We start from the raw sequence: 17,576 nt of genomic DNA on the forward strand, positions 1-17,576 counted from the left end.
TGGGATAACTTTTGTCATTTATAGCCTCTTTGACTTCCGACTGTAAGACAGATGTGTATATAACAGAAAAAGTTACGCAGTTTTTTTGGGAACAGAAATGGTAAATTAGGCTACTAACCGTTTGCCGCTAGATTGATAATCTCACCGCGCATAAAGCATTATGATGATGTCATGTTACGATTAATAAAACAAAACACTGTCTGTCAAACTGTCGCAAACTCTCTTTTGTCACTGCTCCAAAATAAGGAACAAGCTATCTGAAGTAGCCTAGTTAGAAATCATCAAGTTACCTCTCGTCAATGTGCATGGTTTAAAGGTCATATAGACCCTTCCCAAATCCCCGCCTTCAATAGTTTGACATAACCTCTCTTCAGGTAACCCCAGAAAGGGAATTTTACGGCTTATCATTATTTCTGACCCGATAGATAAACGAAAAAAGTTGCCCTCTGAAATGGTTTCGCGGAGTAAGTTCGCTCATGGCGACTCGAGTCAGCGACTCTTTATGATTGTGTAAACTGTTGCTATTTAAAGTAAATGAATGGGACATGCTGTTATCCATGGGTTTCATCAGGTCCCTTTCCACAGGTGTGTTAAGCAGAATGCAGTCTGCATTCATAATCTAGATGCTTGATTTTAAACACCTGTGGAAAGGGACCGGATGAAACCCATGAATACATACAGTAAGCCTATACATTGCCAGTTGGTCGGCATCTAACTACTAGATGACATTACAGAAATAAAAGGTTTAAAATAGCCGTGCTCATAAAGGCTGCTAGTTATTTAAGTAGGAGTGATGGTTGCAGTAGGCTATAAATCGCTCATCGTGTGGCATTGTGGTTATTCAAATGTGTAGACTACAATTTTTATATAGATTATGGAAGTATGGGCATCATTTCTTGATGAGTAATGTCATAAAACAGTTTCATATATATAGTGGTTCACTGTGCTCAGTAAAAACAGAGAATGCCACAAAACATTTTGAATACTTGAATATTTTAATTATTACAGGTCTTTACTTAAATCATTCAATTACAGTCTTTACCAATAGTAAACCTTTCAAACATCATGGCAACAGTAAGCTTTCACAGTCAATGAGTCATGTCCAAAAGAACACAGTGTTCCTTTTAGGATGCAGTACAGTAAAGATGAACTATGGGTGATATACGTACACCCGCAGATAGTATGGTCAAAGTTCTTACCTAAACAAACATAGTAAAGTTCTTTAAAAAAAGGTCAACCAGTAAAGTCAACATACATTTGACAAGTTACAAACTCTGTTGGCAAGTGGCCTGAATTGCATGTCTAAAATTCATAAATAAACAGTCATCTAACCATGACTGTTGACACTCTGACACAAACTCCCAATGTGTTTTACACAGGATCTGTAAGCGCAGAATACGGTTTATTTCACCACGTCAAACCCCTCCAAGAAAAGCGTGCAAGGCTTCATTTAACCCTGACTGTGCCAGAGGCAGCTCGCTGAAAACTCCACTGTCTGTCGCTCACACATACTAAAGTTCCTGAATGTTTAACACAATGCTTAACACGAGTGGCTTATGGACACCCAGCGGAGGCCAACCCAGTGCCTGGTGGCAGTGCCCCCTGTGGGTGAGACTGTATAACAACAGGCAGCATCTATAGAACTAGTCAGGGGAACGTGAGACTGGGGTAGAGGGGTAGTGGAATAAATAGTTGGCAGAGTCGGGGTAGAGGGGTAGTGGAATGGTGGCAGAGTTATGGTAGGGGGTTGTGGAATGTTGGCAGAGTCAGGGTAGGGTGGTACTGGAACGGTGTGGTGGTAGGGGTGGCAGAGTTGTGGCCACCTTCAGGTGGGTCGGAAGGCCCTGATGTGGCCACAGAGCGCTCTGCCACACCCTGGGAATGTGCTACTGAGACACTACATACTCCCAAGTCTGCTCCAGGGGCATCCACAGAAGAGGTGGGTCTGTTCTCTCTCTCTCTAAATTCAAATTCAAATAAGCTCTCTCTTTCTCTCTCAATTCAAATAAGCTTTATTGACATGACAAGAGTGCTTGTGTTGTCAAAGCATGTACACAAATTCAATACACTCTCTCTCTCTATCTCGCTCTCTCATGCTCTCTTTCTCTGAGCCAAGTGGACACAGCTGACAGCTGGCAGCATCTCCAGCTTCTCAACAGCTCGTCATATGCCTCTGCTAACCCTCAGAAGCGTTAGATAAAAACCATCACTGACGGTCAGGCATACGTTTAAGCTGACCCGTACGAACAGGACGGCGAGCTGAAACATATTGCTCAAGGCATAAGAGAGGAACCAACGCCTGGTTCCTCTGAACTGCGAGCACACATTAGCACTTGCTGTCATTCACATGGTCCATTCAGCCCTGAGGAAACAGAGATGGGTGAAAGTGGGGACAGTCTACTGTGTCCTCTGAGCTGTGGAAAACCCAAGGAGTCTGACTAAGAGAGCCGGTCCCTTCTGGAATGGACGTGAGGATGGGGGGAGTGGGTGAGATGAACAGAGAGAGAGAGATGGAGACATAGAGAGAGAGAGAGAGAGAGAGAGAGAGAGAGAGATGGAGGAAAGGAAAGAGAACATGTGAAAGAGAGAATGAGTGTGAGATGGAGGTAGATGAAGGGGGAGAGGGAGAGAGGGAGGTAGATGGAGAGATGGAGAGAGGGAGGTAGATGGAGAGATGGAGAGAGCAAGAGGTGGAGAGAGGAAGAGGTTCTCCTAGAGTGGCAGGAGGTATCCAGATCGGTTCTGCTTGCTCTCCTGTGCTCCCCCGCAGGCTCCGGAAGCTTCTCTGAGGCGGAGCGGTCGGTGGCAGTCCATGTCGCTGAGCGGCGGGTAGTGCTGCCGATAGCACAGGTACGAGAAGATCATGCCCAGCAGAGACCCCACCAGCACGTCTGAGGGTCAAGGGTCACAACACACGTTACTCATGCAGTTCTGCTTATGTTGCCTTGGTGATGACATTCCAAGAAACATCAGGTAAAGGTCTATTTGAAGAGTTTGGTTCCAAAACGCTACAGTATATCCACCATTTTAATGAATTTTCATAAATATTTTTTTTTTACATTTTGTTTTCAAAGTCATTTCAGTAGAGCTGTATTTGGGTATTGTTATTTGATTTATCTTTACAGAATTAAAACATCACATCTGCAATTTGATTTATATTACCTGAAATACACAATTAAATAGCATGACTTTTTCATTGTTTTTTAAAAACGGAGATATAGCATTTTGGAACCAAACTCTTCATTTAATGGGACGTAAAGACAGAGGGGTCTACAATATGCAGCTACCATTAGGGGCACCTAGATAAAGTGCTACAAGTGTAACATGGTGTTTTTATTGTTGCAATTACATAGGACATGAACAGCACTAGTATGCCCTGTAGTTAGAATACACCTTCCAGTTACACTTTACTTGACAGTATCGACATAAGAGTGATATGACACTGTCATAAACAAGTCATAAAAGTTTATGACATAACGCTTCTGTCATTAAGTGTCATTCGGTTTTTGTCATAACAAGTTAGGATTAGGGTTAGGTTTAGGGTTCATGTGTCATGACAGTGTCATGTCACTCTTATGTCGATACTGTCAAGTAAAGTGTTACCCAACTTTCTGTTGCTATTCTATTTGTAACAGAGGTCAGTGGATATACCTCACATATTGAGCTCTAAATGCCTGAGTTTGTACCTACTCTCTGATAACGCAAAGACACCTGCTCTCTGTGAAATCACAGCACTGGACTCCTGTGGTTGGAGGTCCCCACAGGAGCAGAGCTTGACACCCACTGAGGCATCTGATAACAGCAGGTGATAACAGCAAGCTAATCTATACCAGCCACGCTAAGGGACCTCACACACACACACAACGCTCAAGGAGGCAGCTAACATGAGCTACGTGGAGTTCCTGGAAGGCCGAGTGATATTACAGTTGGCGCCCACCTTTGCTCTCTCTCTCTCTCTCTCTCTCTCTCTCTCTCTCTCTCTCTCTCTCTCTCTCTCTCTCTCTCTCTCAATGTCTGTCAATGCTAAATGGCCAAAAAAGGGAAGTGGACAAATCACATCGCTTAGTGGACACAGAGACAGTGTGTGAGGGTGCGTCAGTCAAAGATGTGTTAAAGCAGGGCGCACATCACACAGTGTAGGTGCTGGACCCAAGGCAGCGCAATAGGGGCAGTCGTGGCCTACTGGTTAGCGCTTCGGACTTGGAACCGGAGGGTTGCCGGTTCGAACCCCGATCAGTAGGCACGGCTGAAGTGCCCTTGAGCAAGGCACCTAACCCCTCACTGCTCCCCGAGCGCCACTGTAGCAGGCAGCTCACTGCGTCGGGATTAGTGTGTGCTTCACCTCACTGTGTGTTCACTGTGTGCTGAGTGCGTTTCACTAATTCACAGATTGGGATAAATGCAGAGACCAAATTTCCCTCACGGGATCAAAAGATTATATATACTTATACTTATACTTTATACAATCTGAAAAAGTATCTAGAAGTCCGACTCCGCACACTGTAGCTCCCTTTTCATGCAATTTTAATAAGATTCCCAACACAGTGACATTTCCAGCTTTATGCTCTTCTTCAGCCGAGATCAGAAACATCACTGTTTTGGGAATCTCATTAAAATTGCATTGAAAGGCTTCTAGATACGTATTCACATTGCACTGAGGGTGCATCCCCATGTCTGCCTGAGTGATGAATGGCCTTCATACCATTTAACTACTTAATTTGGTCCCAATATGCACCATTGTGCAGTGTGAGTTTTGTGCCAGAGTTCATTGTCTGTATTTGGTTTTGGTTTTGGTTTGTATGCTCTGCTTTGTATATGACACACAATTATACACCTACAATAAACACAGCAAGAAGATAACTATGCAAATATGCATGTCCAGGTGCCTGTGCCTCCCTGTCTCTCTGGACTTTCATATGTCTTCCTACCGGTCTGTCTGTCTACCTGTCTGTCTCTCCATCCATAGTCATCCGCTCATCCGCCCTCTTCATCAATCACACAAAGTCAGGAAACACACACACACAGGGAACACACACACACACACACACACACACACACACACACTTACCCTGCCAGTGGGGTTTGTAGTCAGGAAACACACACACACACACACACACACACACCCACACCCACACCGACTTACCCTGCCAGTGGTGTTTGTAGTCGCAGGTCCTGGACACGGCGATGAGGATGGCACAGAGGAGCGGCATGAGGAAGATGCAGAGCCTCCAAGAGCGCCCCCTGCCTACGGGGCTGAAACAGTGCAGCTTTCCCCCCAGGTACAGCGCCGTAAAGCCCAGCCCTGCAAAGGCAACTGCAATGATACAGACACACACAAAGCCCAATTAGAGTTGGATGGCGGACGAGTTTTGACACAGGTCTACAGCACAGAACACTAGAACTGCCAACCACCATAGGTACAAGATCCACATATATTACTTATTAAAAACACATATTACTGATATTACATTAAAAACATATACTCTACACCCACAGTTTAAAATGCAAAAGGTATCCCTTTTGTTTATTTAAGGCATTTATTTATATTCTTTAAGAGAATACTTAATACTTAAGGCTTAATACAGACAGAAAATATGCCCAGAGTGTACTGCATTGGCCACAGCAGTGTCGTTTGACAATGGCTTCAGACGGAAACCACAACAAAATCTACGCACTGTGCCTTTAACAGCACTATATTTATCTCCTAACTGTGTGATCCAACCAGATGTTGTGTAAGTCTGGAAATAGGAACTGCTACCTCTGTGTACAACATCACAGGCAGCCACAACAAAACAGAGCCCCATGATGACTGAAAAACAACACACACCTCCTCCACGGCAAACAACAACAATAACAACAACAACAACAAGCTGCGTTCATATGGCGCTTTATCAAGACACCCAGAGCACTCTACAGTGACAAACAGGAGCGCATCTGAAGAAGACCATCTGAGGGAGAAGAAATCTATTTCTCCCACTCGCGTCTGGTCTGAATCTGAGCTCTGACAGGGCTTCTACAAGTCTGCCTAGCGTCAGAGAGATGCATAACCCAGTTGGACACGGGGCGAGCTGACCTGCCAGAGCCAGGCTAATGAGACGTCTGTGCTGGTGAGAGGGCAATTACGGCGGAACAAACAGCTCATTTAGCGCGCGCTCGCATACGCCAACGCCATGACGGCAAAGCTGAAGCATGTTTACACAGCCTCCGAGAGGAAAATCTGTCCATTGCTTCCATATGCCGCACGCAGTCAGACACACACACGTTTATTAAAACAGCAACACAACACCATGACAGTGCCCCTCCAGCTTTACTCTATAACACTATTTTTCCTGCATGTTGTACGTGTTTTGTGCCCTTTTACCATTTTGGCTAATTCTTTAACATTTACATTTCATGTTTATTAAATATGCAAAGTGTCAATGTCAATAAAATAAATAGAAAATAAATGAATCGTACAATATACCGACCAAAGATTTCAGAGTAGCCGCGTAGCGTTCAAGAATCTTTGACTTTTTTTTAGTGGGAGATGAATAAATGGGCATTGAATAAGCAAAATTAGGCTAACCACAACCACTCAAGCAAGCAGTAAAGCTAATTACCAGATATACATCAATTCTACATATATTTGCATTAATGTATTTTTGCAAGTACATTTTAAACTGCTACTACAAAATTCCCTGATATTCCATGACTTTGCCCCACAAATGATACAATTCCATGACTTTACATGTCTGGAATAAATTTCCATGATATACCAGAGATTCCATGACCCGTGGGAACCCTGGTACTTCCTGGTTGGTATTTGCTAAAAAAAAAGAAAAGAAAAATACAGCACTGCCAAGGTCAGCTACAGAGTGGCACAGACCTATATGTGTTCTCCTGGACCACTTTAGCACATGTTTTAGGTTTTTGAGCGATCCTCAGCTGTGAGGAACATGTCTGTGTGTGTGTGTGTGTGTGTGTGTGTGTGTGTGTGTGTGTGTGTGTGTGTGTCCTCTTACAGGAGGAGTGTCCACTGGGGAAGCTCTTCCTGCCCTCCATGACCACATCCGGGTCACCGCTACACCTCAGCTCGGCGTTGAACTTCCCGTCCGGGAAACAGCGGTAAAAGAAGTCTGGCCGCGGCCTGCAGGGTGTAAACAACAAACAAACAAGCAAACAAACCTTCACTCACAACAAGCAAACAAAACAAACTCACTGCACTCTGAGCAGCCCACACAGTCACAGGATGTGGTGGGCTTCTACAGTAGGGCTGGTACCAGAGGAACTGCTGTCCCAGAAGACAGCCTCACCCCGTCCGGAGGTGCTTGATGGTTTCGTCTTGCTCACACACACTAAATATTTAATCACACACAGGCAACAAAAAAAGACTCGGGGAAGTACTGCACTTCGGGGAAGCCTTATCTCTCCCTCTCTCTCCCCCCCTCCATCTCTAAAGGGTAATGGGGAGAAATGTGAGGTTTTTGAAGACTTTCTTTAATTTACTGTATTGTGCCGGGGTAAGCCTTGCCTTGTTGACTGATAATCTAACGTCTGAGTAATCATGAAAAGGCAGACACTAGTGCAGCGAAGGAGTGTTAACAACCCCCCCTCCTCTCTCTCTCTCTCTCTCTCAGTAATTTAACTTTCAGAAAGCAGTAGTTTTAAATTATGCATAGTTGGAGACTGCCCTCCATATTCCAGAAGGAATATACTATCAAATACTCTCCTAATCAGAAGACATATGACAAATGCTCTCCTAATCAGAAGACATATGACAAATGCTCTCCTAATCAGAAGACATATGACAAATACTCTCCTAATCAGAAGACATATGACAAATACTCTCCTAATCAGAACATTTGACAAATACTCTCTTAAGCCTGCGCCAGGGTCTCTTCCAGATGCTTTGGTCTCCAAACAAAATGGTAAGGATAAGTTCAGAGTTCATCTGTAGAATTAGCCTGTAGTCTGGGCATACACACATTCTCTATCACAGACAAACACACACATCTTCTTTCTATCTCAATTATCCAGCCCCTGTGAAAATTTAGGACCAAAGCAGTCAACAGTTCAACGGCAGATACCTGGGTCAGTTTCTCAGACACACACACACACACAAACCTCCAATCACACACACCTCCAATCACACACACACACACACACACACACACACACACACACACACACACGCACCCCTTCAATTCCCCATCCCTGATCCTGTCTCCATACTCACCGGCCGACAGTGAGCTTGACCGCATTGGTGAAGACCCCGTTGAGCACCAAAGTCAGAGTCACAGCTAGGGAGAAAGCACACACACACACACACACACACACACACACACACACACACACACACACACACACACGTCACATGACGACCGGCATTATGGGAAACATGCAGAGCAAAGCGGCATCGGGGTCGAGAAGCACTACGGAAAATGTCCCCTCGTCCTCCCATCCCACCGTCGCCCAGCAACCCTCGCTGAGCCTCCCAGGGGACGGTCTGGTTTACATTCCATGCCCAGATCCCAATCTAGAGACCAAGTCTATCCAATCATAACACACTAACTTACTGCAATCAGATGGACAGAAGGCAGGGAGGTAGTGGGAAGGACTGGACAACATGCACTTGAGTTTAATTAATATGCCTCAGTGCTTATGAGAGCAGCAGGGACTGATCCCAATCAGAGAGGCAAACATTTGCCTTCTTACCCACAATGCACCATCCGATCCTACCCAGGGGCACGTTTTGCAAAACCATAGTTGCTAACTAAGTTAGCAACTTTGTTGGTTGCAATGCAATTTCCCATCGCCAACTAACTAAGTTGCTAACAGGTTTGTGTCTGTGCTCCATCTTACCCAGAGAGGCCTCCTTCACGTCCCCTCGGTCAGCTCTCCTCAGGAAGGCAAACAGAAAGATGGCCACCAGTGGTGTGAGGAGGGCGATACTCTAGAAAACACACACACACACACACAAACACACACAGAACAGATTAATAAGAAAATTAAAAATACCAGTCGCAGGATAGAACAGAATCAACTACAATAGAGCAGAAATGAATAGCACCTCAGGTTGATAAACATCCACCAGACAAACACAAACACACACACACACACACAGAGAAAGAGAGAATAGCACCTCAGGTTGATAGACATCCACCAGACAAAAATCCAGAAATCCAGTTTCACTACAATATGCAGCATGACTCTTTTATGTGAAAGGCTTCACATAAAAGAGTCTGAGAGAGATAATGAATAGGAGAGTTAAGTCTCAACATTTGGATTCAGTGCCATGGTTTCACTGCTATTCGTCTTCCTGATGCAATAGGACACAATCATATGTAAGTTAGATTCTTAGACTAGGTAGCCTACGTTCAAGCAGTTTGGTACCAAGAAAAAAAATCACACATGCACACTTTTATAAAAAACGCTAGACATGTGATTTTTTTTTTTAATGTCACTTTGGATAGAAGTGAGTGCGAAAAAATCGCAAACTTAATCCATCTCGACAACAAACATCCATAGCAACACTGACAAAGATGCCTTCTCACTCAGTTTGACTTTTAAGCATCTTCTAAACCCTGTCTTGCTGCATCCTCTGGCTGTGTGTTTGCTGTCTGGACTGCTGCTGCATTTTCCAAGGGCAACATGGGGAGAGCAGAGGTCAGGCCCAAATAAAGGCTCGAGTTTCTCCTGCTCCCCCTGAGCACCGATGCATAAAATAATAGCGCACGCCTGCTGCTGCTGCTGCTGCTGATGGCACACACAGCTCTGGTCGTTTACTTATGCATCTAGCTGACGCTTTCAACCAAAGTGACTGACAGACACTAATAGCAGAGGCCAACTTGATCAAGGAATCACTCCCATTACATTTAGTAGTACTGCATGCTAGCCAAGTTCCTTAGCTACTACACTACCAAATAGGGGGGGGGGGGGGGGGTTCTATTTATTAGAGCTTATTCTTGTTATTGCTTTATTACCTAGAGGTGGAATGAAGCAATTCATTTCACCAACACTTTTACCCAAAGCAACTCAAAGCACAGGCCAGGTTGGGCCTAGGCTTAGTTTTAATCTGAGTGCACGCTCTGTAGGAATCAAAGTCAGGAGGATACTGATGTTAGTGATAGTGACGTTGCTCTGTCAGTGGAGTGTGTGAGAAATAGCAGTTTAGCAATCAGAGACAGAGATGGAAAGCACAGACACAAGGTGTGTCTAGCACTGCACTTCAGTGTAAAGATAGACTCAAGAGGTGAAGTCGTTCAGTGCTGTAAAAGTGTGCATGTGTGTGTGTGTTGAGAGAGAGAGAGGGGGAGAGAGAGAGAGAGAGAGAGAGAGAGAGAGAGAGAGAGAGAGAGAGAGAGAGAGAGAGAGAGAGAGAGAGAGAGAGAGCATGTGTGAGAGAGGGGGAGAGCGTAAGCATCAGTGTAAAGAAAGACTGGAGAGGTGAAGTTGTTCAGTGCTGCAAATGTGTGTGCTGTGTAGTTTACTCACAAACATGAGGTTGGTGGGCACATGATCATTTTCCACGTGGTGGAACTTGTAGAGCCACAGTTCTTCGGGCTGGATCTCTCGAGTAAAAGGAGGCAAAGCCTCAGTAACTCTGACGAGAGAACACACACAGTCTGTGTGAGGGAGGAGAGGACAGGAGAAGAGGAGAGGATAGGACAGGAGAAGAGGAGAGGAGGGGAGGGGGGAGGGGAGAGGGGAGAAGAGGAGAGGAGAGGAGAGAGGGGGAGAGCGTAGAGAGGAGGGGAGGAGAAGAGAGGAGGGGAGGAGAGGAGAGGAGACCCACAACCATGAAGCTCTACACCTGACACAACCCCAGGGATGGAGCCATTCAAGGCCATGCTTTGTGGTTCTGATGCTTTGTGTGTTTTTAAAGTGAATGCATGGAGGGGCTACCATGCAGGAGTCAATAGGCCCTGATAGTATTTTTTACTTTCTTTTGTTTTAGTTTGACATTTCAGGCCTGTTAGACAAGTTAGACAAGAGAAGGCGGGTACTTTGACACAGACTAGGAGTGTCAAAATGACTGCGACTATTTCCTTATGTGCTGTAGTTTTAAGTGATGTATCTACTAGCATTAAGAAATCGATGATAATGTATTTATTTTGCATTTATTTAAACCTCACATTAAGTATAAAATGGAGAGCGTTTGTGGTGTGATACTCACAGAAACACGGCTAAAAGAAGAAGTCGAACCAGCACTTCACCGATGAAGCCATTGTCTAAACTCTTCTTCATCTTCAGGTCAAAGTCGTCATCAAATCCCTTATCGTCTCACCTATACCAGAAATCAGAGAGGAGACGACCAAGCAGAGGTGTCAGAAAAACCTCATAGGCTATCATTTGCAGTTTACACTGATAGCAGGCGACAGTTGCATACAGAGCAGAGATATCGTTAGTGGGTTGATAGGTCAGTTCGCGAAAGGATTCCTTCAAGGCAATCTGATGTGAACAGTATGGTTACATCGTTAAGGTGCTACACAAAAATGCAATAGGCTCTAACGTTAATGTAACAACACTAGAAGCAGAGTTCGCGTTATTTCAAGGGAAACGCGGGCAGGGCAGACCCAATGTAAATATGACACGTTTCAATACTTCAAACCCCAACGCAGGCAAAGCTTGACAAAGAGCATAGCAAGCGCCCCCAAAACGATCATTTATGGCATCGGCGGAGAGCGCAAACGTATCCGGGAAGACCACCCGCTGCGTCTGCCACATCTGTACAGAACCTAGCAAGCGAAACATTTCCGTGAATAGGTTAGCAACACTCTTTCTCCCCGTTGTACAGTGAGGTTTGTTTCATACGGACCTTCCGACGCACCCCTTGCCTCCTTTAACCGACGGATGATATCGTCGATTGTCAAAAGCAGGCGTTAGAGGTGAAGATCGTAGTTCCTCGTAGTAATGATCATGTCATATGGCACAGTATCGAGACCTACCGCATTAGAAATCACCGATGGAGAGGTTTCTCTCTGACGGTAACGTTAATGAAACACTACCACGTCATATTTTGAGGGCGGCATCTATGGGTCACTAGCAGTATTGCACCAAAACTCCACGGGACTGTAATGTTTAACAATCACATATTGTAGGCTATGCATCCATTTGCGTAAAGTGGGTGGATGCTTTTGGGCGATCGAAAGTTGCAGATAATTACAATATGAATGACATGGTTAAAAGTCAAACAGACATGACAAATTGGCCAATAAACTTGCCTTGACATTAATTGCATGTGTCAGACTAAATGAACTGTGCTTCAAACACGAACATTCAGAACAGTTTTATTGAAGTCAAACCAGGCATGTCTGATACCGAGTAAATCTGTGGAATGTTACTTAAAGTACTCTCAGAATATTCTATGGATTCTGAAGAAAAAACATCTCAGAAATAACGTGTCAAATAAAAATTTTACAGATAAAAGGAATGTACAAAATGTTCCTATACCGTCACAAACATTCAGAAGCAATATGTTACAGGCATTCTGTTGACACTACAATAGAATGACAGTTGGATTTGTTGCCATCTAATATATACAATTGGACAAGCATCATTCTCTTACACAATGCAAGTACATGGGCTAAGTACTATAGCCAAAAAAACTACTCATGAGTATATCATTTTATAAAACTGGGAGAGGACATTCATACTACCCAAGCCATATCGTGTATGATACTTTTTTATTCAGATGGAGCGTATACTTCAATCCAATGTTTGTGGTGACATTTACACCGACACAAAACATACAATACACAAAACAGAAACTAGTTTTGTCCAGTTGCAAGATTTAGTAAACAGTCTTTCTCAAAGGAATGTGAAATGAACACATCAAAACAAATAATATTTCAGTTGAGCTGGTGAGACAATTTCACCTTTTTTCGACTCCTAATAGCAACTCTATATACTGGTCACCACCATGGAATTGCAAAAGATGCTTTTGACTAACCGGTCACTTTCTCTCGCTCTCGCTCTCTCTCTCTCTCTCACACACACACATCAAAAAGATGTATGTATGGTGCACACATAAGCAAGACATTAATAAACAGAAAAATGTAGGACATCGATCTTTACTCTCAATACTGTGTGGGTGTCTAAATTAAGACTAGGAGTTAATGAATGACGTACTGTATGTGAAAGGAACTCATGGCAATACTGACATGTCAGCAAACAGATTTTGGCTAGATTTCTCCTATTGTTGATACTACTGCTAGGTCAAGCTTAATACTCCAAACCCCTCGAGGTCCTTGTCACTGGATCTGTTTGGCAGCTGAAAACCTCATCAGTTTGGTATATGCTATGGTGTCAATGAAAGATACTTTTACTTAAAAGGCATTGATTGCTATGGCAGTCTGAGGAACCCTTTGAGAACCGTGGAACCGTTAACAGTTTCATACAGGGGTCTCCCACAGAACAGCCTCACTTTAAAGAAGAAAATAAAACTCTTTTCCTTTACCATTAGAAGATTTTTTTCTTTAAAACATAACTATACTAAAAAGTCTGAATGTTAATTTGATTCCCCCAGAATCAAATTATTCATGGAGGGTATTTAATTGGTATTTACTGAAAGTGCCTATTGATTTCTATGGAAACCTCTTAGAGCATACTCTTAAATTGTACAGTTAGACTCTGTAGCATTACAATTAAAGCACATTTAAAAAAAATAAAAAATAAAAAATACTGAAAGGCCAGAAATGTGTACAAAGTGAAAGTGCTGATTGGTGCACTTCTTGTGAGACTAAAATAAAAGAACACAAACAAATAAACAAACAAACCAAAAAAAGCGTACAAGGCTGGTAGCAGCACAATGTCACGTGTCCCACGCATCTCACCGTAGCAACAGGGCACCGTCCCCTCATAGCTGACGTTAATGCGATTCCCTTTGTCAAAAACATGCCACGCCAATGCCACGGCCTACAACCATGCATTTCGAACCAAGCGGTGTCCAAACTCTGCCGCTGACCAGAAGCAAGATAAAGAATATGAACACAAACACATTTCAAGTAACCCCGGCCAGCATCGCTTTCCTCTCGATAACGCGATGGAACAGCCTGGTGGAGTGAATATGTTATAATTCTCTTAGAACACTGGAACACGGTCAGGTAAAAATGACTACTCTGGGCCTTGTCCATGGTGCAGCAGTATCTAAAAAAAAAAACAAGGTCACAGGTCAACGCCATAGTAACACAACTTCTATCCCATTCCTGGTCTTAAAACAGTGCTCACAATGGGCACAGCTTACTGGTAAACGAATGAGTTTTTGGACCAGCACAACACGGTACTTCACATCACAGCAGCTAGCAGCTAAGTCCAACACATAGGCAAGGCAATTTTCCATTTTTTTTTTTGGCTGTTTTTGAAAACCACTGCCATGGCCTATGAACACTACTGAGATTGGCTCTTGTGGACACGAAGGAAGAGGAGGAGTCACAGAAAGATGCTACACTATGCTGCTCTGCAAGTCCCACCCTAGTGACCCTCCCCAAGCCTGTCCACTGATGGGCCTGGCCAGGCTTTCCTGGTGGTCAATAGTACGATTAAGACAACGGCGTGGCTTCACAGAGGAGCGCACTTGAATACTGTGTGGAGCACGGTGGGAAGAATATCTGGAGAAGTTCCCGGGCGGGCACATAAGAATATATAGGTAGGTATAAAAAAAAAATTAAAAAAAAACCTTTATCGTACAGCTTCTTTGTATGTAACCGAAATGGTCGTCAAGTTCTAGATAAAATAAAATACAGATGATTCAGGTAATATTTACATAATAAAACTCACTGGTGAACCACACCTGACGCACAAATCATAAAGTATGAACTACAGTTTAAAAAAAAAATAAATAAAAACAAAATCAGAGGCATCACAGCTATTACAATTGGAGATAGTGCTGTTCTTCTGAGCAAGGTGAATCCTGGTGGTAGACCTTTCTATTGGCACCTGTGCAATATCATAAGGAGAGTTTAAACAATGCGTGAAAGAAAAGTGATTTTCAGTAAGGCTTCTTCTAGGATTCGGATGGCAGTGTCAAAAACATCTACAGAGGGCAAATGTGGGTGTTTTTTTTTTACTTTAGACAACAAAAACAAGACATGTAATCAAATGGGCTCCATAGCAAGCCCAAATAGGTCACTTGAAAATGATATTAATTACAGAAATAGTAATAATTAAAAAAAATTTAAAAACAACTATAAATGACGCAAATGCTACTTCACATTCGCATCCTAGAGCCGGAACGGTCCCAAAAAGAGAACCAAAGGCAGGTTCTTCTTTGGGTCCTCTTCACCAGCTTCTACCGGTTCTAAAGGTTCCACTGTAGACCTCCTCGTTCCTCTCCACGTGATTGATTCACGTCTTCAAGTGATACACATTGGTAGCGAAGCAGAAAGTCATGTGCCAAATGCAGAGCCAAGTGCCTATTTAGGCAGTCAAAACGAGAAAAGCAAATACCCAACGAACAAATGTTAAGAGCACATACAATGAGAATACGCAACAACAGTGATATCAAATGGACTAGTATACTGTAGTAACAATACATTGTGTGTTAATGTAAACATAGACATATAAATATATTAATATATAGATATATATATATTTGAAAAATCACAAAGTGGGATGAGGAGACATTATTAAACAAAGTCTTTGTCATGGTTTGATCTGGCGTACGATATGTTCCCACCGTGGGTAAATGTTTTGAAATGTGGCGTGATCTGTGGGGTTCTGAGTCGAGAGTGTTTTCGGCCCCAGTCTACCTATTTGAGCCCGGTATTTACATGAGGTACAGAAAATAAAGTTCTTGGGTCGTTGGTACCATGTGAAGAATCATTACCCAGGTCCACAGACCGAGAGCCAACCGTCCGACAACGAGGCTTGAAGCGAGGCTGGAGATCCGCTGGAGGAAAGGAAAACCATCGGCCGTACAGGCAGAATGAAGGAGATAACAGTCTAGGACTTCCCACTGCCTACAGAAAAGGAACACTTAAAAAAAGAACAGCGGTCACATGCAATGCTGAGGGAAAAGTGTGTGTGTGTCTGAGAGAAGAGGGTGTGTCCGTGTTATGTATAAAAGGGAAAACAAAAACAGACGAGTCTCCAGCCTTTTCTGCTTACGCTGGCAAAGTAAGCTTATGTTTCGCAGCCTCAGCTGTGGCCTCAGCGTCTGATCTCTCTCTCTTATCTTTCTTCTCTCTCTTCTCTCTCTCTCCCTCTCTCTCAAACTCTTCTTCAATTGGTCCGGTTCACTCGGCCGGTTCCTCAGGTGACTCTGGCTGTTCTTCCTCCTCTTCATCCTCCTCTTCCTCTTCTTCCTCCTCCTCCTCCTCGTCCTCCTCTTCCTCCTCCATCTTGACCTTGGCGTGCCCTTCGTCCAGGGGCCGCTGAGGGTTGTGCTTGGGGCAGCAGGGGCGGCCCTGCAGGGCTGAGGGCACCAGGCCGCCCCGCTCGTGATCGCGGCAGAACGACGTGGGGCAGAAGTCACAGAAGACGCTCGAGACGCGCTGGCACACGTCACACTGGTGCCATGGACACTCCCATCGCCCTGGAAACACAGGTAAACACACAAACGTAAACAACCAGCTTCTGGATGCAGTAACAGCATGGAAAGTACAGCATGCTTTCAAATATTTTTTTTTAACAATTAATAAAAATAAAATAAAAATGGGAGACGTGTGAACAGTAAGATTAGTTAAATTAAGTGCTTGCGGTTATTGCGGTTTAAGTATCTCTTTAAAATTGGATTTCCAAAATGTCGTTATGCAAAATGTAATGTAGCAAAACTCAGTGACTTCTTCATACAACACAGAGTGCCATTCATCTGCGGAAGCTACCAGACAGGTTTCGCCAGCACATCTCACATCAGACAAGTGCAGTTTGTCACAAAAATGCTGCTGTTCCTGCTCTCTCCTGTAGAGGTCAGCCAAGGTCTTCACAGGCCAGTGCTCTTGAGGTCAGTGTCAAATTGGCTGAACGTCAGCAAGGTAAGCATTAAAGGAACGCGCTAACTTTCAGGGATGTTAGCCTATTTAAGACACAGATAGACAACAGTTGGGGGGGGGGGGTGCAGAGCTGGAGCTATATGAATGAGGTCTGAGGTTTCCTGCATAAATAATTTCCCTTTCTGATGCTTTAACCATTTTGAGACCCTCCATACTACTGATTTAGTATTTGATGAATATCATCCTCCTTTGTTATTATCCCTAAAAAAAATCATTAGCAGCTTCCACCACTGAATTAATTGAATCACTTTTTTTAGCATGTAGCATATATGAAAGTTGTGTTTTTTTCAATGCAAGTTGTGTTATTTTCAACATATATTGTATAACAAATTTAAAAAAAAGGAAACAACACAAACCTATCTGGACACATATGTGTTAAAAACAACGCAAGTCGTGCTGTTTTCAACACATTTGCTTTAAGAGTGTATTATCCCCACATTGTCCATACTCATGCTCCCTTCCACATTTAGCACATCTGAGAGGGCTACGTAGGCCCTTCAGCAAGCACTGTGCCTGTCAAAGATGCCTTCATCTCGGGTATGTAAGGACTCGAGGTGGACCAAGGGGGGGGGGGGCACTTTACTGCACTGGGGTTCCACCCCCGGC

At 43.7% G+C, this 17,576-nt stretch overlaps 2 protein-coding genes across 5 annotated transcripts in view; both read right to left on the reverse strand.

The window, feature by feature from the left end:
* Positions 1 to 976: 976 nt before the first annotated feature.
* Positions 977 to 11,987, reverse strand: plpp5 (phospholipid phosphatase 5). 2 transcript variants are annotated; one of them, XM_076283951.1, is made up of 8 exons: positions 11,798 to 11,987; positions 11,156 to 11,266; positions 10,474 to 10,582; positions 8,842 to 8,932; positions 8,216 to 8,279; positions 7,002 to 7,126; positions 5,144 to 5,314; positions 977 to 2,891 (listed from the first exon to the last, which is right to left on the reverse strand). In XM_076283951.1, the coding sequence occupies exons 2-8, from the start codon at positions 11,224 to 11,226 to the stop codon at positions 2,713 to 2,715; spliced, it is 810 nt and encodes a 269-aa protein (XP_076140066.1). In that variant the 5' UTR covers positions 11,227 to 11,266; positions 11,798 to 11,987; the 3' UTR covers positions 977 to 2,712. The 2 variants fall into 2 exon arrangements, with proteins under 2 accessions (XP_076140066.1, XP_076140067.1); XM_076283952.1 differs by lacking the exon at positions 11,798 to 11,987 and having other exon boundaries at positions 10,474 to 10,604; positions 11,156 to 11,251.
* A 661-nt stretch (positions 11,988 to 12,648) lies between these two features.
* nsd3 (nuclear receptor binding SET domain protein 3) overlaps positions 12,649 to 17,576 on the reverse strand; it is a 34,910-nt gene continuing 29,982 nt past the window's right edge. For all 3 annotated transcript variants that reach the window (XM_076283954.1, XM_076283955.1, XM_076283953.1), the window contains exon 23: positions 12,649 to 16,513. In XM_076283954.1, the coding sequence (XP_076140069.1) occupies positions 16,215 to 16,513 (299 nt within the window). In that variant the 3' untranslated portion in view covers positions 12,649 to 16,214. The remainder of the gene's footprint in view (positions 16,514 to 17,576) is intronic.

This window comes from Alosa pseudoharengus, unplaced genomic scaffold (genome assembly GCF_046254945.1).
Source record: "Alosa pseudoharengus isolate Yale_2024_CS ecotype anadromous, Long Island Sound unplaced genomic scaffold, YU_APseudo_1.1 YU_APseudo_1.1_scf_14, whole genome shotgun sequence".
Lineage (NCBI taxonomy): Eukaryota > Metazoa > Chordata > Actinopteri > Clupeiformes > Clupeidae > Alosa > Alosa pseudoharengus.